Raw genomic sequence first — 24,368 nt, forward strand, 5'->3', positions numbered from 1 at the left:
GGCATATATTTACAGCAACGTCGTCTACACAAGTGCATGGTTAATGATTTTGAAGCAAAGAAACAAACTTCATTGTTTACTGCTCACTGTTTCACTTATGCGGCATTTGGAGAAGACGGTTAGTATGAGCAGGGTGGTATCCGACGCATAATATGGCTAGTTTATCGACATGCAGGCTAGAAGTTTGTTATGTCATCTGTAACTAAAGTAGAAAAAACGATGCTGAGGACGCTTCTTTAACCCATTCAACTCCGATGACAAGATGTCTTGTCATTTGGTCAAATAAAACAAAAAATCATAAAACACCAAAATGTTTGATCAAACATTTTGGTGTTTTATGATTTTTTGTTTTATTTGACCAAATGACAAGACATCTTGTCATCGGAGTTGAATGGGTTAAGGAATTCCTTGTTGGGTATGTGGTGAGGGTAAAGTTGTTTCTATAGGTACGTAATTTTCTATGGATTTAGAATTGGGACGTGAATGTGAATATAGCTCATCGAAATCCTAAGAGGTTAAATTTCTGGAGGACCCATCGTTCCCAGACCATGTCATATGCTTTTTTTTCAAATTAAATGCGCAGTATAGACATGCTTGTTGGCAAACGCAGTATATATTGGTGTCTCTGCACTAGGATATCTGCAGTGCTACAACCAGATAGGAATTCGTTTTGAAGAAATGATAGGAGACAATATAGGCCATTGGTCAATACCCTATCTCTTTCTCTCTCTCTCTCTCTCTCTCTCTCTCTCTCACACACACACACACACACACACACACACACACACACACACACACACACACACACACACACACACACACACACACAATGGTAGAACGAAATTCCTTTTTCCTGAAGCCTAAGCATGTCCATTACCCAAATCTGACTGGTGATAGTGTGGTATTAACTGGGATGCACCATACAATATTAGCATATTCTTAATGATGCCATCAACCGTGTCTATAAGTCCGAAGTGGTTCGTAAAATTGCGGGTTTTCACCGTATTTCTAATTCTAATCGTTGTAGAATCATAATCTTGGTGTCTAACCGCATATATTTTAGGTCAAGGAACTCAGTCGTGGTCTTTCTAACAAACCATATATGACCATTTAGATGAAAAGTTAAGATGGTAGCCTTCAAATTTTCATCTTTCATGGCTCCAGTTTCGTTCCATTCCCGCTTACACCTATCTTTCATCTAAAAGGTTCCTTTACATTATTGGTTGTTAACCGTATAGTGACCAGAATATATGTAGAGTGAAATGTGTATTTCATCATCATATTAAATGTTAATCTCATGAAGAGGAAGTAGGCAGATATACATCAATAATCAAATACATTTGATCTACATCCACTCTCATTCAGAACAGTTCATTCACCATCACTGGCCTTATAGTTGGTGGCTTCAGTGATAGAATCATCGTCATCATCACTGATGTCCAGTGAGTTCACAGTGATTTTCTTATGCATGCACCCAAGTCTCTTGGTGTTTTGTCTCTTGTTGTCTCAAAGAAGTTTCTGTTATTCTTCAACCGGTCTTCTATGAACGCATCACGTGTTGCTGTTCCATCTTTCTCTGCTCCAAGCACATCATTCTCTATGTCATTAAATGCAGCCTGGCCAGATAAGAGAATGAGCAGGTTGTCCTTTGTGTCCACTGTGAACGGATTGAGAAAACTCTGGACTATTTCGATGACTTTTGATGTGTTTCTCTGACTCCTAGCAATATCTGTGGGTCTTATATCCCTATGCTTATGACTGATTTTTGCATATCTGCCAGATTCAGAATTGAATTGACGAACTGATGCTTTGTGTGTGTTGTTCTAACTCATCTTTGACACCCTTATTGGTTGGTGAGTATGCCTGTGGTTCCAGTACTCCTGCTTCTATGAGACTTATGAACATTTCCTCAGTCGTTTTGTCCACATCTGAGCAGTTACCCGAGATGAAGGAAAGTGTCTTACAAATTGTACCTTGTTTCAGCAAATATGTTGCCCAAAGATAGCTTGTCTCGATGTTGCACAATAATATTGAGAAATAAATCAGGCATCTGGCTTAGTTTGTTATATTGAAGGGAAAAAAATGGGAGCTATCGCGTGTATACAATATTTATACAAGGTGAAGTTGTTTTGTTTCACAGCATGGATCAAAACTAGGAGTAGTCGCACACGGTCCATGTAAGACAGCCAAAGCCGATCAGTCTTACCAAGGGAAACTGCTCTGCATTTTTCACGATAAGTATTTTTTTTTTTTTTTTTTTTTTTTTTTTTCCAGGTATTCAAGCACTGTAACATTCATCACTGGTTCTGTAGCATCAGGAGAACAGGTTGCTACAAAATCATTGGGAATCCTCTGACCTTCCTGTGAAAGCTCAACACTCTGACTGCCCTGAAACTGCCTCAAGAAGAGTTGCTCTAAAGTCTCTGTGAAAACTTTGTGACAGTGAAGTTCTCTGTCATTGTATTTGCCTGAGAAAACACCCTGTGGTGAAGTTGAACCGACGAGTCTAGATTCCAGCAGAACATCTGAGTAACCACTCCTAACCACTTTCTTCCCCAGCATCTTCATGAATGCACATGATAGATGGAGTGTTCCTATGAATATCATGTGATTTGATATCTCTCATGGTTGCTCCATGTGATATGGTTCTCCTTCATACGCACCCCAAGGTCGAATGTCGTGATGTTGTATCTGTGTTGCACTCAACATATCGTGGATATTCATTTACAGTCTTGCATTTTGTGAAGGGACTTGCAATCACTGGGTAGAAATCAATGGTTATCAAGTTTTCTGACTGACATCTTCCCTGTTTTTGACAGGATACACCGTGATCCCGGGGACTGGTTTCTGTACAGCCTGGGCTTCTGGCTTGGCTGCCCACAACATCTGCTTCAAGCTAGCTTCATGGTACGCGTCTTCACCTCATGGGTATGTCATGTGTGTTATTGTCAGTTTTGGCCTTCGGTGCAATATGATGTAACACTTTGGCAGCTTAGGAGCCTCTCTACTCAAATAACGCTAGTTCATTTTCTTTATTGGTGACATTTCGACGCGGAGACCGGTGTGAGATTCTGTTGGACCTGTAATATCCTGCAGTATTATCCCATGAGCTATGCGTACGGAATCATTTCCAGTTACCGAATTCAGGAGCTGATCGAAATTGTTGAAAACTGAGTGAAGCACAGACCTGGATTCTGGAGATCGTACATTTTTGGTTGACAGTATCTTTGATTAGAATTCTATTACTCTAGCCATTTCCGTCCCCAGCTTCAAGATGTAGGAGTAGTTCTCACAGTGTCCCATTCTATTGAGAAGTGTTAAAATTTGTTTGCTCCTGTACAGATGCCGCAAGTCATACTCAACAGAAGGGGTTTGGCATCTTCCTTTCAACATCAGTTGCAGTATGATAAAAGTCTTGTGCTATTGACAGGCTCAGGCGCTGAACCTTTGACGTTGTATGGATAAACTGTTTAGTGATGACATGGCTCAGAAACGCTTCCAGTGCGAGTAGGATATTTGAGTTGTGTTCCAAATTAAGGTACTTGGAGGCCATCTCAGCTCATCAGATTCCTAGCAGTGGTGAATGATATCACGAAATTGATTCCCTGATACTTTTGGGATGTTGGATGACCAAAGTTCATACGCCTTCCGTATAACTTCATCAGTAATCACGACACTGCCGTACATTATACAGCTATGGTGCTGTGGTCCACCTTCATTCGTTTGACAACATGACAGAGTTGATTAATATTTTGGATGACTAGAGTTTGTCTTTCAGTTTGCTGCCCCTGTATATGAAAATATGTTTCTTTCAGATGAGCTACATATAATCTACTGAGGTCATCCAGTTTCACCTTTCTCTTTTTAACCAACAATTTATTCCCTATAACTTCACAAAATTTACCGAATGCAAATAAGTGAGCTTCTTCTAATCCCCTGCGTGCATTTCTCTGCTCCCCATTATAATTTCTCCAAGTTGTGGGATCTTGGATGTGGCATAACTCTGCATGAACGATGATACCTGGTTTCACAAGCAAAAAGATACATCCCTCATCTCCTTGCAGCTCAGTGTCTTGCTCTATATTTTGCCAGCTTCCAAACTCAAGTCCACTGAAACTTTCACTAGTCCCACACCCTTTTATTTTTATTTTCTTGTATTTTCTAGAATTGTAGAATATGCACTCCAAATTTTCTTGTGGGTCTAGATATGGACTACTATTGATCCACCGCGAGAGCAAGCAGAGTCAATGTCATGGTGAATCTCTTGTAGCATTCTCGGTGATAGCCATGATCTGTAGATAATTCATCTGGAATTTGGCTACAATTCTCTGTCATTTGGTAACCTGAGTTCAATGGTTCAACAAATCTCCCGCGTTTTAAGTCCTGTAGTATAGCCAGTGTCCTCGGAATCAATTTCGGAAGAGAGGATTTTGATTCCCCCATATTTGTCTGATTTCAATCCAGGCACATGAATCACACACACTGGACGTTGACGTCGATGTACTATGTTCTTGACCTAAAAAACATAAGTTTAAACATAAAGTTTATGATTCTATAACGATTAGATGAAGATGTACGATGAAAACCCGCAATTTTACAAACTACATCGGACTCGGACGCGGTTGACGGTATTAATGAAAATATGCTAAAATTACACAGTATACTCCAGTTTATACACTGTTACTAGTCGGATTTGGATAATAGATATGCTTAGGCTTCAGGAAAATTAGATTTGCTCTGCCAGGATTAGGGGTGGGGGGATCCATGGGATTTAGTATTGGCCCATGGCCTAATAGCACTCCAATTACTATGAGAGTCGGAATCAGACTTTTTTTTTTATAGAGACAGATTGCAAGTGCGATAGGATGGTAGTTATCTGGAGAGGCTTTTGCTATTTCTGGTTAGGGCAAGGAGGTAATGATGGCCTCTCTCCAAGCAGAAGAATTTTAATGTAAAGAATGATACAGTTGAATGTAGGTGCTGTTTCATGGCACAGTGTATGTTATCTGGACCCGGGGCAGTTTTCATACAGTTAAAGAGGGAGTTGGGGTACTCTACTTCTGAAAATGGACGGTTGTGATATAGGGCTGGCTGTGATTAAAGGTCAGTCTTTTGTAATATGAATTTCTATTCGTGATTCATATGGCTAGATATTAGACATAGTGTGTTTTATTATGGTATGCGTGGGAGAGCTGCCAAGAGGAGGTCACACGCGGGGAGGCACATCTATCTAATGAACAGGGGTAGGGGTAGGCTTACCTCGGTGCGTGGCTCGAGACGAGTGAGGTGGCCGGCCCCTGACCCTCCCATTTATAGGGTAGGCTGTGACCCAAACCTGAATACTAAATGTCTCCTTTCCTTCTTCCTCCTCTGTTTCCTACTTTTACACCTTTATTCTCCCATACACCTTCCTTCTTCAACTGCGCCTTTCTTCCTGATCTATTCAAGTTATAATATTTAGCGCTTAGGCCTCTGGCATCACTGGCACTCATGTCCGGCCTAGCTGACCGTGACGTGGCGTGAGTCGCCCCTGGCGGCTTGACACCGCGCCAAGATGCCAAGCTGGCATTTCCTGCTTCGGACTGGCCGTTGGTTTGGCTTGGGTGTCACGTGGCTCTTTGTCCTCCGCCTCCACTAGATTGGTTACGACATGTCTCTTTGTCCTGCGTTGAAGGCGGCATGCTGGAGGCGGCACCACAACATTGTTAATTTACTCATGCTTTAGGAATAAGGGTTTGGGAGGTGATTGTTGTGTGTGCGTATACGTGTGTGTGTGATGTCATGGGCGCTTCCTTGGTTTGGCCTGAGTTAATGTAAAGAATGGAACTTAATTTGAGTCTAGGGGTAAGTCGAATTCCAGATAGGGACCAAGCCCATATCAATAAAGTGGAACGTATATATGATATAGATAGATAAATGTACGTTCCGAGGAAAAGCTCTATTTGAGTCTGGTTGTGAGTAAGGATTATATTAGAGGTAAGATAGAAGTCTGCACGAAACTTAAATAAATTATATCTACAAAAAGAAAATAAAGTTTTACTGTTTAACATTTACGAACATACACTCAATGTATAATGGGACATTTAACATAAATAAACTCATACAAGAAAAATAACAAAAGTTCAAGATATAAATAAACACATACAAAAGAAATGATATACAACTTCAAGACTGGGTAATACTGCTTGCGATCAAAACTGCGGTGTACCGATATTACAGCGACGAAGGGGCGAGACCTGGGAGGTCAAGTCCACAAGGTGGGTTGTAGGTAAGGGTCAGAGTCCGTGTGTGGGCTGAAAGCCGGTTCCTCTTTATATAGTCGAGGGGGACGTGGCCAAGGTTCGAACACCAACGATGAGGTTACTTTTGATGGTGATGAATCATATTTGAAGCTGTTAGTAGCAGGCAGGCGGAAGATTTGAAAGTCGTCCGATTCACGGTTGGCTATAACACCCCCCGCCGGAAGTCCAGCCTAACGGAGGGCAGCTAGACTAGAGAGTCCATATTCACCGTGAATCGTCTAGAGGGCTGGTCGCTCCCCTAGACAGTGTGTCAGCAATTATGTTGCCTTCTCCTCTGATGTGGACCATGCGGAAATCGAAGGCTTGGAGGACAAGGGCCCACCGGAGGACTCGATGAAGGTAAGAGGGTAGTGGTCGGAGTAAACGAGTGTTACATGACCAGGATACGTCAAATAACACTCGAAATGTTTGAAAGTAGATACTAGGGCTAAGGCTTCCTTCTCCACCGTAGAATAAGATCGCTGGTAGGGGAACAGTTTGGCTGAGTAGTAACACACGGGATGCAAGGCCCTGGTGTCATCGTCTGCCTGCAGAAAGACCCCTCCTATCCTTCTCCCGATGCGTCTACTTGGAGGACGAAGGGTTGGGGGCAGTCGGGGGTTTTCAACACCGGTTCGCTGCTCCGGAACTGCCGAAGGGTCTCGAAGGAGCGTTGGCAGACTGGAGACCAGACAAATTTCTCCTTGGGACTGGTAAAGGCGGTCAGAGGAGCCGCGATGGAGAAGTTGCGGCAGAAGTGGCGATAGAACCCCACCATTCCCAAGAACCGTTGGAGAGACTTCCGGTTGGATGGTACTGGGAAGTTCAGGATGGCCTCCACGTTCGCTTGCCTTGATCGGTACTGCCCGTTTCCCATCTCATGCCCCAGGTATGATATCGTCGCGCTGCCAAAGATGGACTTGGAAAGATTGACGACGAACCCAGTGGTGGCGAGTCGCTCAAGAAGGGCGTCCAACTTACGGAGGTGTTCTCCCCAGGAATCTGCTAGGATGATAAGGTCATCAAGGTAAGCGTAAGTATCAGGGAGGCCGGCTATAGTATGATTAATAGCACGTTGGAAGGTGGCAGGGGCATTGCAAAGCCCGAAAGGTAGGACAAGGAAATTAAAGAGGCCGAAAGGGGTGATAAAGGAGGATAAGGTTTGGGCTCTGGGGGTTAATTTGATTTGGTGGTAACCTCTAATCAGGTCCACCTTAGAGATGAAAGGAGCTCTTCCCACTTGATCCACGAGGGCGTCGATGCGGGGTAACGGGTAGCAGTCCTTGACTGTCACCGCGTTTAGCTTCCGGTAGTCGACACAGAGCCTCCACTCGTCATCACCTTTCTTCGGGACTGGGAGCACCGGTGATGCCCAGGGGGGAGTAGCTAGAATCAGCTAGTCCATTCTCCAACAGGTAGGCCACTTCTTTCTGCATCTTCTCTGCCTTGTGGGGGTTGAGGCGATAAGGGGTCTGGCGGATAGGAAGAGTATTAGGATGCAACTCTTTGTCGTGAGTAATGGTGGTGTACAATCCTGGTTAATGAGAGAAGACAGAGGGGTGTTTCTCGAATAACCGAATAATGCTGTCCCGTTAAGTTTCATCTACAGGGTGATCAGACGAAGTGTAGACAAATTTTGATTGTAAAAAAATATATGTTCACGAAATGAAATTTAAAATATTTTTGTGTAGGAGTATAGCTTTATGTGTTTATTAAACAATTGTCTATCTTTGCAGATTGAAATATAGATTTTAGTCTATCATGAGCACGATAAATGCAACTATTCAAGAATTGTCTCAAGCAGGAAAGTCCCCCAGTGAAATCTGTAGAATATTGAAAGCTCGTGTAAGCAGAGCTGGTGTTTATAAGGCTTTAAAACGCTTGAAGGAGACAGGTTCGACCCTTCCGAAGGTACGAAGCACTCCCAGTCGTACAGTAAGAACGCAAAAGCTCATCAAAACCACCAGAGAAAAAATCAGACGAAATCCAAAAAGAAGCATAAGAATGTTGGCTTCAGAGGCTGGAGTAAGTTATGGGACAATGCAAAATGTGCTGAAAAAGGATCTGTGTCTCAAGCCATACAAGAAAACTAAAGTTCAGTTACTCTCACAAGCGACAAAGACCAAAAGATTAGCCAGAGGGAAGCTTCTTTTGGAGAAGCTTGAAAACGGCACGCAACCACCAGTCCTGTGGACAGATGAGAAGTTATTCACTGTCCAGGCTGTGCACAATCACCAAAATGATAGGATCTATGCAGTGCATAAAGAAGACATCCCACTAAATGAATTGCTGATGTTTAGGAGGCAGAAACCAGCTTCTGTGATGGTTTGGGGTGGAGTGACTTCAACTGGCCAGAAAACCCCCCTCATCTTCATTGATGAGGGCGTAAAAGTTAACCAACACGTTTATCTCAAGATGCTGAAGGAGAAATTGGTTCCCTGGATTGATGCCACTTTCGGAGAAGATGGAATAACCCTACAACAGGATGGAGCCACATCGCACACAGCCAATATTGTTCAGAAATGGTGTAAGGAGAATATGGCAGGGTTTTGGCCTAAGGAATTGTGGCCTCCTTCCTCTCCTGATTTGAACCCAATGGATTTTTCAATATGGAGTATCTTGGAAAGGGAAGCTTGTTGTTCAAATCATGCAAATATCGAAACTCTGAAGGTCAAACTGCGCTCTTGTTGGGACAAAATATCGCCAGAAACCATACGTGCTGCCTGCAGTGATGTACATAACAGATTGAGGCGCTTAGTGAGGGCTAAAGGGGGATACATTGAAAATTGATTACATATCTTGCTTCCTTATACTTTATTCTTCATCTTTCTTGAAATGTTTCATTTTTTGTTGTAAAAACTGTATTGTTCTTTAAGTAAATGTGTGTCTACACTTGGTTTGATCACCCAAGGCACTGAATAGGGTCTGCAAGGAGGGCAGAGTTGGACTTGAGAGCAGTCGTATCGACTTCTCGTATGTTAGGTTCATCGGTAAGGGGGGATTTTACAAGGCATGATACTGGTCTCTCTATCGCATCAGTAGGCTCTCTGCGGAAGTACTCTTTCATTAGATTGATATGTACGAGTCTAGAATCTTTACGACGGTCAGGAGTGAGGACTATGTAATTTTGCTTATCCAGCCGATGAGATACTACATAAGGGCCCTGGAATTTGAGAGAAAGAGGGGTACCTGGGACTGGTAAGAATAGAAGTACCTCATCACCTGGATTGAATTTCCTAACAAAGGATTACAAAGGCGGAGCATGCCGACAGGAGACCTTTTGGTCCATATCTAGGTCGGATGCGAAAAAAATCATAATATTAATAAAATACCAAATAAAAATTATAATAATGTAAATAACAAATAAAATACATAAATAAATGCATAGGTATAGTTAAATAATAAACAAACAGGTAAATAGTAAATAATAATAAATTGACATATAACTAATAATAAATGAAAATCAAACAGACAAATGATAATATAACAAAATCAAATAATATAAAATAAATTATAATCATTACAGCATCTTGCTTAGGTGTTTATCTAAATGATTTTTAAAGCTTCGAACTAAGCTAAATTGCATTACCTGTGCAGGAAGTTTATTCCATTCATTAACTACACGGTTGTCAAAGTTGTTTCTACTTCCAAACTGAATCTATTTCTGGACAGTTTAAGACCATTGTTTCTTGTCTGATTCTCATTCAATGTGAAAATTTTGTCACTTTTGATGTTGTCAATTCCCTTTAAAATCTTAAAGACCTGTATCAAGTCACCTCTGAGTTTACGCTTTTTTAGGGAAAACAGATTCATATGTTTTAGTCGATTTTCGCATAATTTATTTTTGATATTTGGAATCAGTTTTGTGGCTCGCCGTTGTACTTTTTCCAGTCTGTCAATGTCTTAAAAATGAGATTCGGTGACCATACGGAAACAGCATATTCCAAATGTGGACGAACTAACGATTTATATAGCTTGTTAATGAGTGATGGACTTTTGAAATCAAAAGATCACGCAATCAGTCCTAGAACCTTATTTGCTTTCTCAGAGGCTGAAATACACTGCTTGGATGATTTGAGGTCGTTACTGATAATTACGCCGAGATCTTTTTCACTATCCACTTTTGCTAACGAATTTCCAAATAACTTGTAATCGCACTTACTGTTATTTTTACCTATGTGCATTACCTTGCATTTACTTGTGTTAAATTTCATTAGCCACTTTTCAGATCATTGCTGTAATATATCTAAATCTTCTTGAATATGTAATTGGTTTAAGTGATCATTTGCCATTCCGCGCAGTTTTGTATCATCAGCAAATTTGTAAACAGTAGATTTTAGTCCATGGTCTATATCATTTATATATAGTATTAATAGAAGTGGCCCAAGAACGGAACCCTGAGGAACTCCATTTGTAACATTTTTCCATCTAGAAGTTTTCTCATTTAAAACAACTCTCTGTTTTCGACCATGCTGACTATCATTTATCAAACGGTTACTTTCTAAATGATGTTCGATAGCATCTCTGATGATAGTTTCCATTATTTTTCCTACGATTGAAGTCAAACTTATAGGCCTATAGTTATTTGGCTTCTTTTTGTTACCTTTTTTTTTTTAATATGGGAGTAACGTTAGCTAGCTTCCATTCTCTTGGGACATCTCCGGATATGATGGATTTCTTGAAAATAATTTCTAATGGAACAACAATCTCATTTTTCATTTCTTTTAAGATTCTTGGATGCTAACCGTCAGGCCCTGGTGTTTTATTAACTTTGAGTTTATCTATACACCTTTTAATTTTTTCTTTTGTTATATTTACCGTAGTGAGTAGGTATACCCCAGACTTTTCACAGGTTTCAGTTTGGATTTCACTTTGAGGTGTTTCATTTACAAATACCGAGCTAAAATAATTGTTTAAGATATTACACATTCCTTCATGTGAATATTCAAGTTGACCGTCAGCAGATAATAGTGGACCAATGTGATTCCTAACAACCTTTTTATCTCTAATGTAACTATAGAATTCTTTGGGATTCTCTTTGGATTGATCAGCGATGTTCATTTCGTATTGTCGTTTTCTTTTTCTTATTGTCTTTTTTAAATCTCTCTGTATTGATACATAACATTCATAGTCATTAGATGCACCCGAGCACTTATATTTCTTATAAGCCTGTCTCTTTTTAGCAATGCTTTTTTCAGTTTCTTTGTCGAGCCACTTTGGGCGAGCCTGATTTGGGGGACGTCTGTCCTTAAAAGGAATGTAAGTATGAATCATCTTAGTGAGCGTATTTTGAAATATTTCCCACATCTGATCTACAGGTCTTTCGTTTAATTTTGCCTCCCAATCTGTAAGCTGAAGCTCCTGACGTAGTCCTATGAACTGAGCTTTACTAAAATCGGGTATTTTAGAAACACAAATATCTATTCTAAAAAAATTTAGGAGTTTGAATCTAACTAAGTTGTGATCGCTATTTGCAACGATTTCACCGACTTCTACATCAGTTACCATGCTTTCGCGGCTAGTGATCAATAGATCGAGTAACTTTCCAGATCTTGTGGGCTCTTTTACATGCTGAATTAAGTAATTGTCACCAAGAAAATCAATCAAGCGACTTCCTATATGGCCATGTTCAAGGGTTATCCAATCAATGTCAGTAAAATTGAAATCACCCATTATCAATAAATCCCGGTTGCAGAAACTAGACAGTTCTTGAAATAACAGTTTGTCGTCTGCTAATGATAATGTCTTTGGCCTATATATTGCACCTATATTCATTTTTGTCCATTTGTTTGGGTTAACTCAACCCACAAACTATCATATGCATCCTGTTTCACTTTCTCTAAAACACAAGCATGAACATTGTTTTTTACGTACAACAGAACACCCCCACCTTTCTTGTGGTTTCTATCCTGATGAAAGCGTTTAAATCCCACAATATTAAATTCAGCTTCGAACTCTGTACCATTTAACCATGTCTCAGTTATTTCTATCATATCGAGATTTTCGCTTTTGACAAACGCCTGTATTTCTTGAAATTTGTTCCTAATACTACGAGCATTAAAGTACATGGTTTTAAGAAACTCGTGATTATTTCTTTTTGACACATTTTGAGTTTCAATATCATGTCTTACATTATCATTTGTTTTTCATTTATACATAGCTCTATATTATTATTTGGTCCTTCATTGACATTCAATGCCTCATTAACATTTCTCCCATCAAAATTAACATTTCCCCCATCACGGACATCTGGTCGATCACGGTCATCTGATCTCTTTTGTACATTTTATCCCCCTACGTCACCGTGATTCACGCCGGCCTCCCGTCATTCATTGACATTATGTCTGGCAACCTTTCCTAAAATTATCTTTTGTCCTCCAGTGACATTATATCCTACCGTGATATTTTTCCTCCACTAAAATTACATCCCAACGCGATCTTTTGTCTTCCACTGTCATTACATCCCATCATGATATTTTGGCCTTCATTGACATTCTGTCCGGTATCCCTTCCTAAAATTGTATTTTGTCCTCCACTGACATTGTATCCTACCGTGATATTTTCTCCTCCATTATCATTACATCCTATCGTGATATTTTTTCCTCCACTATCATTACTTCCCATCGTGATCTTTTGTCCTCCACTGTCATTACATACCATCGCGACATTTTGTCCTATGACATTACATCCTAATGTAACATTTCGTCCTCTACCGACATTATATCCTAAAATTATATTTTGTCCTATACTGGCACATTGTTCTACATTAATGCTATACTCTACACTGTTTTCCCAAGTACATTCTATTTCCCCTTCCCTTTGGGCTTCTACCCTAAAAAAGGAGCTAGTTCATTACAAACTCCCACAATGAGGTTTGTAAGAACATCTATGCCTCTGCGGGTTAGGTGGATCCCATCAGAAGCGTAAAGTTCATGGCGCCTAGAAAAGAGATACCAAGGATCAAGAAAGTGGTATCCCAGTTGTGTGCACAACTGCGATATCCTATCATTGATCCCTATGGTTCTACTGCTCCAACACGAGCCTGCGTAGATACTCGGGAGGTTCCCACAGACTACGTGACGGCTCCCACGTTCCTTCATCTCCTGAAGGAGGACCTTGTAATTCCGAACAAGCTCCTCTGATCTCACCCTACCTACATCGTTACTTCCCGTATGAACAATCGTAACCGTGTTCTTCCGTCCTTGCTCCTTGATGGACTGGGCACAATCGGCGATCCCACGACCCGGTTGACATACAAGCTTGCAACGTCGCTTAGTCTTCCGCTGCAGGATGTCGTCATAGCCTCGCACCATGGAGCCCCCCACCAACAAGAACTCCTGGTTTTCAGCCACTTCATCCTCCAGTAGAGCAAAACGATGGGCTAGAGCCAGCGGTTGCTCCACAGGGCATATGTCTACCGAACGTGGGCTCGACAAACGGGACCCCACGTAGCGCCACTCGCTCACGGCAGTGACAGTAGGGGAAGAAGTAGAACGCTCTTTGGGTTGTGGGGAGGGTTCACTCTTCTCACGGAGCGCACTCCTGAGAAGACGAATTTCCTCCTCACACATCCTGAGACGGACCTCTAGGTTCACGCAACCTTCACAAGTCATTTCGCTCCTCCCTTAGCAATAATAATGGCAAAGAGAAAATACAAATTAACAACAAAAAAACAAAGCGGTCTCTAATAAACTAAATACACGAAGCTTACTCTGCTTACCTTATACTATTTCTCCTACCTTTGGAGCACAGTAACATAAAACTGTTTTGAATTTAAATAGAACACTACACTTTATCTTATATCTGTAACTGTATAGCGCTATGCGTATATAATTACAAAAACACAACACAATCACTTAACACTATTCGGAGATGTAAAACACAACACAATCACTTAACACTATTTGGAGATATAGATTTCACAGGTATTCGCTAGCTGGTGTCTGTGCAGAAAAACGAGGTCTCTAGCTGAGGTCGAGAGCAGACTGAGCTGAGGTCACGAGCAGACTGAGAACTTTAACTTTTTTGTCAAAATGAACCAGCATTTTTTGTTGAGAGGTTTTTAGATTTTCCAAGGCAATGCTCCTTACTTTGTGCAGTTGACTTTTTGATTTATCCAAGAATTTATTTACTGTCTGGTTAGGATATTGAGGAGTTTCCTGGTATCACTGTTTTTTCAGAACCTTGAGGGGCCCTCTTATCTGGCGCCCATAGAGCAGTTGAAAGGAAGAATATCCCAATGACTGTTGAACCGTCTCTCTGACGGCGAACAGCATTAGTGGTAACCCCTTATACCAATTGAGAGGTTGATAAAAACGTTTTAATGCCCCTTGTAATTCCGGATGATAAACAGAGGACAGGATTTGGGAAATACCTAGCTCCTTTAAGATACTGGCAAAGAGGTCGCTCGTGAGGTTGGTTCCTCGATCGGATTGAATTTCTTTTGGCAATCCTACTTGAGTAAAAAAAATTCTATAAGATGTCAGCTGTAACTTTGGCATGTACTTTCTTAAGAGGAAAAGCTTCAGGACACCTCGTTACCGGGCACATGGCAGTAAGAATGAATTGATTTACCTTTTTGGTCTTAGGCAGGGGTCCAACACAGTCTATGATAATTTTATCAAAAGGCTCATCTGGAACTGGAATAGGGTTTAAGGGAGCCTGGGGAATTTTCTGGTTCGGCTTGCCCACCATTTGGCAAATGTGGCAAGACCTCACATACTCTGAGATTGACTTTTTTAAACTAGGCCAGAAGAAATTATTTTGAATTTTCTTATAAGTCTTACTGACTCCCATATGCCCTCCAGCCCCATCATGGGCTATTTCAATCACTTGATTTCTGATGGATAAAAGGATAACTATCTGGTGGACCTCTGCCCAAGAATCACGGTCAGAGCAGTTGGAAGGTTTGCTACATCTCATCAAAATACCATCCTGGTAATAGTAACCTGGGAAATGGTCGACCGATTCCCTGGAATCGACCGCTAGTCTATGGAAATTCTTTAAGGTAGGATCATCGTGTTGAGCTTTGATTAAGCTCTCTCAGGAAATTATTTTGTTGGGGGAGATCAAACTTATAGGATACATTACTATCAGAGAGGAGTTTGAGATCTGGTGACTGCGCACAGAGGAATATTGTTAAGGTGAAGGTGATCTTCCACAACAGTAGGGATCATGTTACTAAGGAACTTAGTATTATCTGGAGGAGGAACAACCATAGAACCAGCTAGATCATTTCCTAGGATGATATCAACCCCGGGGACAGGCATAGAGTCTTTTCAGACACCAACTTCCACTTCTTTCTGAAACAACTAACATTTCAAAAAGAATCGTGCTAGTTCAATCAACTGGGTAGATGATCAATCACAGTTACTTTCCTTCCTGTCATTCTCTTACTCATCTCAGGCGAAGCCTGCTTGCTCACTATGGACTGAGTTGCTCCAATGTCTCGTAAAACTGAAATAGGGAAAAGGGGGCTTTTTTTCATCAGTAAAAATTTCCCCATGGGACTTGAAGTCTTCAAAGGCATCTTCATAGGGGGGAAAGATATCTTTTACTACATGGGTCACTGATTTATGAGGACCGTAAGATTTTGGTCCAATATACTGGGTAGGAGCTTTCGATCCACTTGGGCACTTTGACAATCTGCAACCTGGCTCTTGGCATCGAGTGATGTGATGGCCAGGTTTCTTACAGTAGCTACAGGAGGAGTAGAGGGGGGTAGGGATAGAGGTCGTTCCTGCCTGCTTATCATCGGGAGTGGCAAGGGAACCTACTGATGGCTTTACAAAATTATCTTCTCGCTGTACGTTGAACCTGTTAAGTACCGCGTATTGATCGGCCAGAAATGCTGCTTCAGTTAAATCGAGTACATCTTTCCCATTTAAATGTAGCATGATTTGGAATGGAATTATGTGCTTAAATTCCTCGAGGACCATCAAGTTAACGAGTTGATGGCAGAGACCAATTGCTTAAAGATTCTGAGTTTTTAAGAGGCAAATTCGACAAATGTCGAGTTAGTTGATTTGGTCAAATTTCGGAACTTTTGAGGGTAGGAACCTGATAGACACTGAGGATACTAGATTTGACTAATTCATAGGATGAGTACTCCTCAAGACTGTTGAAGACTTTGGCGGCTGTCCCTACCAATTTGCTTTGTATAATCCACACCCATTCTTCTGCGGGCCAGTTTAAGTGCTTAGCTAGACGTTCAAATTGCCTAAAGAAGTATTCTGGGTCTGACTCATTAAAATTGGGAATAGAGGCAACTTGGTTATTTAATAGGTGGGCAGATTTATTTTTCCTATCTATTTCAGCCAATGTTAACTTACGTTGGTATTCCACTTCAAGTTCCCTTTCACACTCACATTGTCTTTCTCTGTCACGTTCTTCCTTTCTCAGCTCAAGCTCACGGTCTTTCTCTCTTTCTTCTCGTTCTCTCTCTCGTTCTCTTAATCTCATTAATTCAAGCTCCCGATCTTTCTCTTGTTCCTCTCGCCCTTGTCTCATTCTTTCTCTCACTAGTTTAATTTTCTCTAATTGTAAAGATACAACTGATTTATTGAAGGGAGAGTTGGGGGAGCGCGGGCTTCGGGCTGCAAGGGGGGATCACTATTGCTTACATCCGGGTCTCTTTCAATTACGTCACGAGTACTCTCCTGGCGAATTAATTCGAATGCGTCTGCATCCAGTACCAACGAATCTACGAGGTATTCGATGACCACTCGTTTGAGTTCAAGTTTTCGTAAATTAGCAGGAGCATTAATTTGGTAGGTTTGAGCCAACAGTTTCTAGTCATCCTTCTTGAGCTTATACTCTAACTGATCCACTGAGGGATTTTTGACAAAATTTTCTACATTGAAAGACATTGTGAGTGTCTATACTCGTAGAATTCCACTCCAGGAAATTAGTATTAACCAATTCTTGGACTTCACACATGGAAATGGACTAATTCCCTGTTCGGGTGGAGCAAAATTTATGGTGGGTCTCTGTAAGAACCCGGTCTATGAACATTTATTCTATAGACGGTATGTATACTAAGGTATCAGCACTCAGACTATACGTCCGAAACTTACGTATAGTTTACTTAGAGGTTTCCCTGTAGGAAAGAGGAGAGCTCACACAGAGACTGTCGCTGAATCAGAATATGGCTAATTAATGGTCTGAATCTTATAATACATGGCTTACTGTACAGGTATAGTGAACTTTTGAAGCTGTGGGGGGATAGTATGAATCTCCTAAGCACAGATACTGAGGAAAGGTCACTATAACGGGGTCGTAACAATGATTCGACGTTAGAGCTACAGCAAGTGGGTAGTTTAGGAAGGTCGCAAGTTAACTCGAGAGGGAGGTGGTAGTTGAATACCGGTAAATTGCTTGAGCGAGTTACTGCGAAGTTATTAAACAGAGGTTCTCCTTTGGAACCTATTGAAAATGTCGGACATATGAATGTCGGGGTCACATTTCGAATAATCGACACCTTAATGTTTTGTATCCTATCATCTAACCGAACGTAATATTGGAAATATAAATAAAGCATAAATAGTTCAGTGACAGTGAGTGTATGGGAGCAATGAACAAAGTGACAATCGCAGGTGTTACTGATAATTGACATGTGGTTGGCAGACTTCGATATTACAAAGGATTACAAAGGTGGAGCATGCCGACAGGAGAACTTTTCGTCCATATCTAGGTCGGATGCGAAAAAAAAAATAATAATAACAAATAAAAATAAAAACTATAATAATGTAAATAACAAATAAAGTACATAAATAAATGCATAGGTATAGTTAGATAATAAACAAACAGGTAAATAGTAAATAATAATAAATTGACATATAAATAATAATAAATGAAAATCAGACAGACAAATGATAACAAAACAAAAACAAATAATATAGAATAAATTATTATAATTACAGCATTTTGCTTAGGTGTTTATGTACATGATTCTTAAAGCTTCGAACTGAACTACATTGCACTATCTGTGCAGAAAGTTTATTCCAATCATTAACTACACGGTTGGCAAAGTTGTTTCTACCTACTTCCAAATTGAATCTATTTCCGGACAGTTGGAGACCATTGTTTCTTGTCTGATTCTCATTCAATGTGAAAATTTGGTCACTTTTGATGTTGTCAATTCCATTTAAAATCTAAAAGACCTGTACCAAGTCACCTCTATTCTACGCTTTTTTAGGGAAAACAGATTCATATGTTTAGTCGATTTTCGTATGATTTATTTTTGATGTTTGGAATCCGTTTTGTGGCTCGCCGTTGTACTTTTTCCAGTCTGTCAATGTCTTTAATGAGATTCCGCGATCATACGGAAACAGTCATATCCCAAATGTGGACGAACTAACGATTTATATAGCTTGTTAATGAGTGATGGACTTTTGAAATCAAAAGATCGCGCAATCAATCCCAGAGTCTTATTTGCTTTCTCAGAGGCTGAAATACACTGCTTGGATGATTTGAGGTCGTTACTGATAATTACGCCGAGATCTTTTTCACTATCCACTTTTGTTAACGATTTCCAAATAACTTGTAATCGTACTTACTGTTATTTTTACCTATGTGCATTACCTTGCATTTACTTGTGTTAAATTTCATTAACCACTTTTCAGATTATTGCTGTAATTTATCTAAATCTTCTTGAATATCTAATTGGTTTGAGTGATCATTTGCCATTCGGCACAGTTTTGTATCATCAGCAAATTTGGAAACGGTAGATTTTAGTTCATGGTCTATATCATTTATATATACTATAAATAGAAGTGGCCCAAGAACGGAACCCTGAGGAACTCCACTTGTAACATTTTTCCATCTAGAAGTTTTTCCATTTAAAACAACTCTCTGTCTTCGACCATTCAACCAATTACTAGTCCAACCTAATAGGCTACCACTTATTCCGTGTAAAGCTAATTTAGTAAGTAGTCTTTCGTGTGGGACGGTATCAAAAGCTTTTGCAAAGTCTAGATATATTAAATCTATATTGTTTCTTTTGTCATAATTCGAGATAACTGTGTTGTAGAATTCGAGTAAGTTAGTCACGCAAGAACGTTTCCGTCTGAAACCATGCTGGCTATCATCTATCAAACGGTTACTTTCTAAATGATGTTTGATAACATCTCTGATGATAGTTTCCATTATTTTTCCTGCGATTGAAGTCAAACTTATAGGCCTATAGTTATTTGGCTTCTTTTTGTCACCTTTTTTGAATATGGGAGTAACGTTAGCTAGCTTCCATTCTCTTGGGACATCTCCGGATATGATGGATTTCTTGAAAATAATTTCTAATGGAACAACAATCTCATTTTTCATTTCTTTTAAGATTCTTGGATGCTAACCGTCAGGCCCTGGTGTTTTATTAACTTTGAGTTTATCTATACACCTTTTAATTTTTTCTTTTGTTATATTTACCGTAGTGAGTAAGTATACCCTAGACTTTTCACAGGTTTCAGTTTGGATTTCACTTTGAGGTGTTTCGTTTACGAATACCAAGCTAAAATAATTGTTTAAGATATTACACATTCCTTCATTTGAATATTCAAGTTGACCGTCAGCAGACAATAGTGGACCAATGTGATTCCTAACAACCATTTTATCTCTAATATAACTATAGAATTCTTTGGGATTCTCTTTGGGTTTATCAGCGATGTTCATTTCGTATTGTCGTTTTCTTTTTCTTATTGTCTTTTTTAAATCTCTCTGTATTGATACATAACTTTCATAGTCATTAGATGCACCCGAGCACTTATATTTCTTATAAGCCTGTCTCTTTTTAGCAATGCTTTTTTCAGTTTCTTTGTCGAGCCACTTTGGGCGAGCCTGATTTGGGGGACGTCTGTCCTTAAAAGGAATGTAAGTTAGAATCATCTTAGTGAGCGCATTTTGAAATATTTCCCACATCTGATCTACAGGTCTTTCGTTTAATTTTGCCTCCCAATCTGTAAGCTGAAGCTCCTGACGTAGTCCTATGAACTGAGCTTTACTAAAATCGGGTATTTTAGAAACACAAATATCTATTCTAAAAAAATTTAGGAGTTTGAATCTAACTAATTTGTGATCGCTATTTGCAACGATTTCACCGACTTCTACATCAGTTACCATGCTTTCGCGGCTAGTGATCAATAGATCGAGTAACTTTCCAGATCTTGTGGGCTCTTTTACATGCTGAATTAAGTAATTGTCACCAAGAAAATCAATCAAGCGACTACCTATATGGCCATGTTCAAGGGTCATCCAATAAATGTCAGTAAAATTGAAATCACCCATTATCAATAAATCCCGGTTGCAGAAACTAGACAGTTCTTGAAATAACAGTTTGTCGTCTGCTAATGATAATGTCTTTGGCCTATATATTGCACCTATATTCATTTTTGTCCATTTGTTTGGGTTAACTCAACCCACAAACTATCATATGCATCCTGTTTCACTTTCTCTAAAACACAAGCATGAACATTGTTTTTTACGTACAACAGAACACCCCCACCTTTCTTGTGGTTTCTATCCTGATGAAAACGTTTAAATCCCGCAATGTTAAATTCAGCTTCGAACTCTGTACCATTTAACCATGTCTCAGTTATTCCTATCATATCGAGATTTTCGCTTTTGACATACGCCTGTATTTCTTGAAATTTGTTCCTAATACTACGAGCATTAAAGTACATGGTTTTAAGAAACTCGTGATTATTTCTTTTTGACACATTTTGAGTTTCAATATCATGTCTTACATTATCATTTGTTTTTCATTTATACATAGCTCTATATTATTATTTGGTCCTTCATTGACATGCAATGCCTCATTAACATTTCTCCCGTCAAAATTAACATTTTCCCCATCACGGACATCTGGTCAATCACGGTCATCCAATCTCTTTTGTACATTTTGTCCCCCTGCGTCACCGTGATTCACGCCGGCCTCCCGTCGTTCATTGACATTATGTCCGGCATCCCTTCCTAAAATTATATTTTGTCCTCCAGTGACATTATATCCTACCGTGATATTTTTCCTCCACTAAAATTATATCCCAACGTGATCTTTTGTCTTCCACTGTCATTACATCCCATCATAATATTGTGGCCTTCATTGACATTCTGTCCGGTATCCCTTCCTAAAATAATATTTTGTCCTCCACTGACATTGTATCCTACCGTGATATTTTCTCCTCCATTGTCATTACATCCTATCGTGATATTTTGTCCGCCACTATCATTACTTCCCATCGTGATCTTTTGTCCTCCACTGTCATTACATACCATCGCGACATTTTGTCCTATGACATTACATCCTAATGTAACATTTCGTCCTCTACCGACATCATATCCTAAAATTATATTATGTCCTATACTGGCACATTGTTCTACATTAATGCTATACTCTACACTGTTTTCCCAAGTACATTCTATTTCCCCTTCCCTTTGGGCTTCTACCCTAAAAAAGGAGCTAATTCAATACAAACTCCCACAATGAGGTTTGTAAGAACATCTATGCCTCTGCGGGTAAGGTGGATCCCATCAGAAGCGTAAAGGTCATGGCGCCTAGAAAAGAGATACCAAGGATCAAGAAAGTGGTATCCCAATTGTGTGCACAACTGCGATATCCTATCATTGATCCCTATGGTTCTACTGTTCCAACACGAGCCTGCATAGATCGTCGGGAGGTTCCTACAGACTACGTGACGGCTCCCACGTTCCTTCATCTCCTGAAGGAGGACCTTGTAATTCCGAACAAGCTCCTCTGATCTCACCCTACCTACATCGTTACTTCCCGTATGAACAATCGTAACCGTGTTCTTCCGTCCTTGCTCCCTGATGGACTGGGTACAATCGGCGATCCCACGACCCGGTTGACATACAAGCTTGCAACGTCGCTTAGTCTTCCGCTGCAGGATGTCGTCATAGCCTCGCACCATGGAGTCCCCCACCAACAAGAACTCCTGGTTTTCAGCCACTTCATCCTCCAGTAGAGCAAAACGATGGGCTAGAGCCAGCGGTTGCTCCACAGGGCACACGTCTACCGAACGCGGGCTCGACAAACGGGACCCCACGGAGCGCCACTCGCTCACGGCAGTGACAGTAGGGGAAGAAGTGGAACGCTCTTTGGGTTGTGGGGAGGGTTCACTCTTCTCACGGAGCGCACTCCTGAGAAGACGAATTTCCTCCTCACACATCCTGAGACGGACCTCTAGGTTCACGCAACCATCACAAGCCATTTCGCTCCTCCCTTAGCAATAAAAACGGCAAAGAGAAAATACAAATCAGTGACAACAACAAAAATCAAAGCGGTCTCTAATAAACTAAATACGCGAAGCTTAATCTGCTTACCTTATACTATTTCTCCTACCTTTGGAGTACAGTAACAGAAAACCGTTTTGAATTTAAATAGAACACTACACTTTATATTATATCTGTAACTGTATAGCGCTATACGTATACAATTACAAATACACAACACAATCACTTAACACTATTCGGATATATAGATTTCACAGGTATTCGCTAGCTGGTGTCTGTGCAGAAAAAACGAGGTCTCTAGCTGAGGTCACGAGCAGACTGAGCTGAGGTCACGAGCAGACTGAGACTGAGCTGAGGTCACGAGCAGACTGTGACTGAGCTGAGGTCACGAGCAGACTAAGAGCTGAGGTCACGAGCAGACTGAGAGCTGAGGTCACGAGCAGACTGAGAGCTGAGGTCACGAGCAGACTGACCTACGAGTCAACTGAGGTCACGAGCAGACTGACCTACGAGTCGCTAATCTATTTCACGTAAATATAGATTAACATACCTTGCCAGGCCCCCAAATGTCATGGGCGCTTGCTAGGTTTGGCCTGAGTTAATGTAAAGAATGGAACTTAATTTGAGTCTAGGGGTAAGTTGAATTCCAGATAGGGAGCAAGCTCATATCAATAAAGTGGAACGTATAGATAATATAGATAGATAAATTACGTTCCGAGGAAAAGCTCTATTTGAGTCTGGTTGTAAGTAAGGATTATATTAGAAGTAAGATAGAAGTCTGCACCAAATTTAAATAAATTATATTTACAAAAAGAAAATAAAGCTTTACTGTTTAACATTTACGAACATACAAGAAAAATAACAAAAGTTCAAGACATAAATAAACACATACAAAAGAAATGATATACAAGTCCAAGACTGGTTAATACTACTTGCGATCAAAACTGCAGTGTACCGATATTACAGCGACGAAGGGGGGAGACCTGGGGAGTGAAGTCCACAAGGTGGTTTGTAGGTAAGGGTCAGAGTCCGTGTATGGGCTGTTTTTTTTTTTTTTTTTTTTTTATCTTTAAGGCTATCGACCTATAATGAGGTCATTAAGCCTGGTGTGAACCTGCGATCCTTTTTAATCTACCATTATAATTTCCACAATAGTCCTGTAGTGCGCAAATAAAATACTACTTTGTCAATAAGTAAACGGTCATCGGTCAAAAGATTTGAAGTGCTTAGCTGATTTTTTTTTTAAGTTTACAGTGTTGTATAAGCGCTTGGCCCTGTGTGTTGTATCTTGAGCAGTGTACGAGTATGTGTCTTATGGATAGTATAGTGTTGCGGGAGGAAATACGCCGTTTATGTATGGGTTTAGGTGGGTGAGGTGGGTCGAGTTCATCCTCAGTCTTCCTATGGCGATTTCCTCCCGTCTGTTGTTTCTGTATGATGTCGACCAGTCCGTTATGTGTTCCTTTTGTTTGTGCGAGATGTGAAAGTTGTCCCACTGGAGTTGCCAGTGGGCGTGTTATTGTTTCCTTAATATAGAACTGAAGGTTTCTATGTCAAGGGGTATGTCTGTAATAGAGTCTTTTTCTAAGGCAGATTTGGCTAAGGTGTCCGCTTTCTCATTCCCGAAGACACCCAATGTGACTGGGAACCCAAGAGAGAGTAATGGACTTGTTAGTTATCGACAATGTGCTAATGATTTTGCCCAGGAGAAAGTTCTCCATATGGTTTCCTGTCTCAATTGATTGCAGTGCGTTTAACGAGTCTGTGAATATGACGAAGTTACTATGTGTGTCAGATTAAGCATTTTCTATGGCTTGGTATATACCGAAGAGTTCGGCGATATATATGCTC

At 40.4% G+C, this 24,368-nt stretch overlaps 1 protein-coding gene across 1 annotated transcript; it reads left to right on the plus strand.

Moving 5' to 3' along the window:
• The first annotated feature begins 8,042 nt into the window (after positions 1-8,042).
• LOC143023988 (uncharacterized) lies at positions 8,043-9,071 on the plus strand. The gene has a single exon (XM_076182672.1). It carries the CDS (start codon positions 8,043-8,045, stop codon positions 9,069-9,071), a length of 1,029 nt encoding a protein of 342 aa, XP_076038787.1.
• The last annotated feature ends 15,297 nt before the right edge of the window (positions 9,072-24,368 follow it).

This window comes from Oratosquilla oratoria, unplaced genomic scaffold, assembly GCF_046742065.1.
Source record: "Oratosquilla oratoria isolate Oo_2021 unplaced genomic scaffold, ASM4674206v1 SCAFFOLD77, whole genome shotgun sequence".
In the NCBI taxonomy this organism is placed as follows: domain Eukaryota; kingdom Metazoa; phylum Arthropoda; class Malacostraca; order Stomatopoda; family Squillidae; genus Oratosquilla; species Oratosquilla oratoria.

Bases quoted from the DNA above. Each gene is read 5' to 3' on its own strand.
- LOC143023988 (XM_076182672.1), top strand. From the start codon at position 8,043: ATGAGCACGATAAATGCAACTATTCAAGAATTGTCTCAAGCAGGAAAG.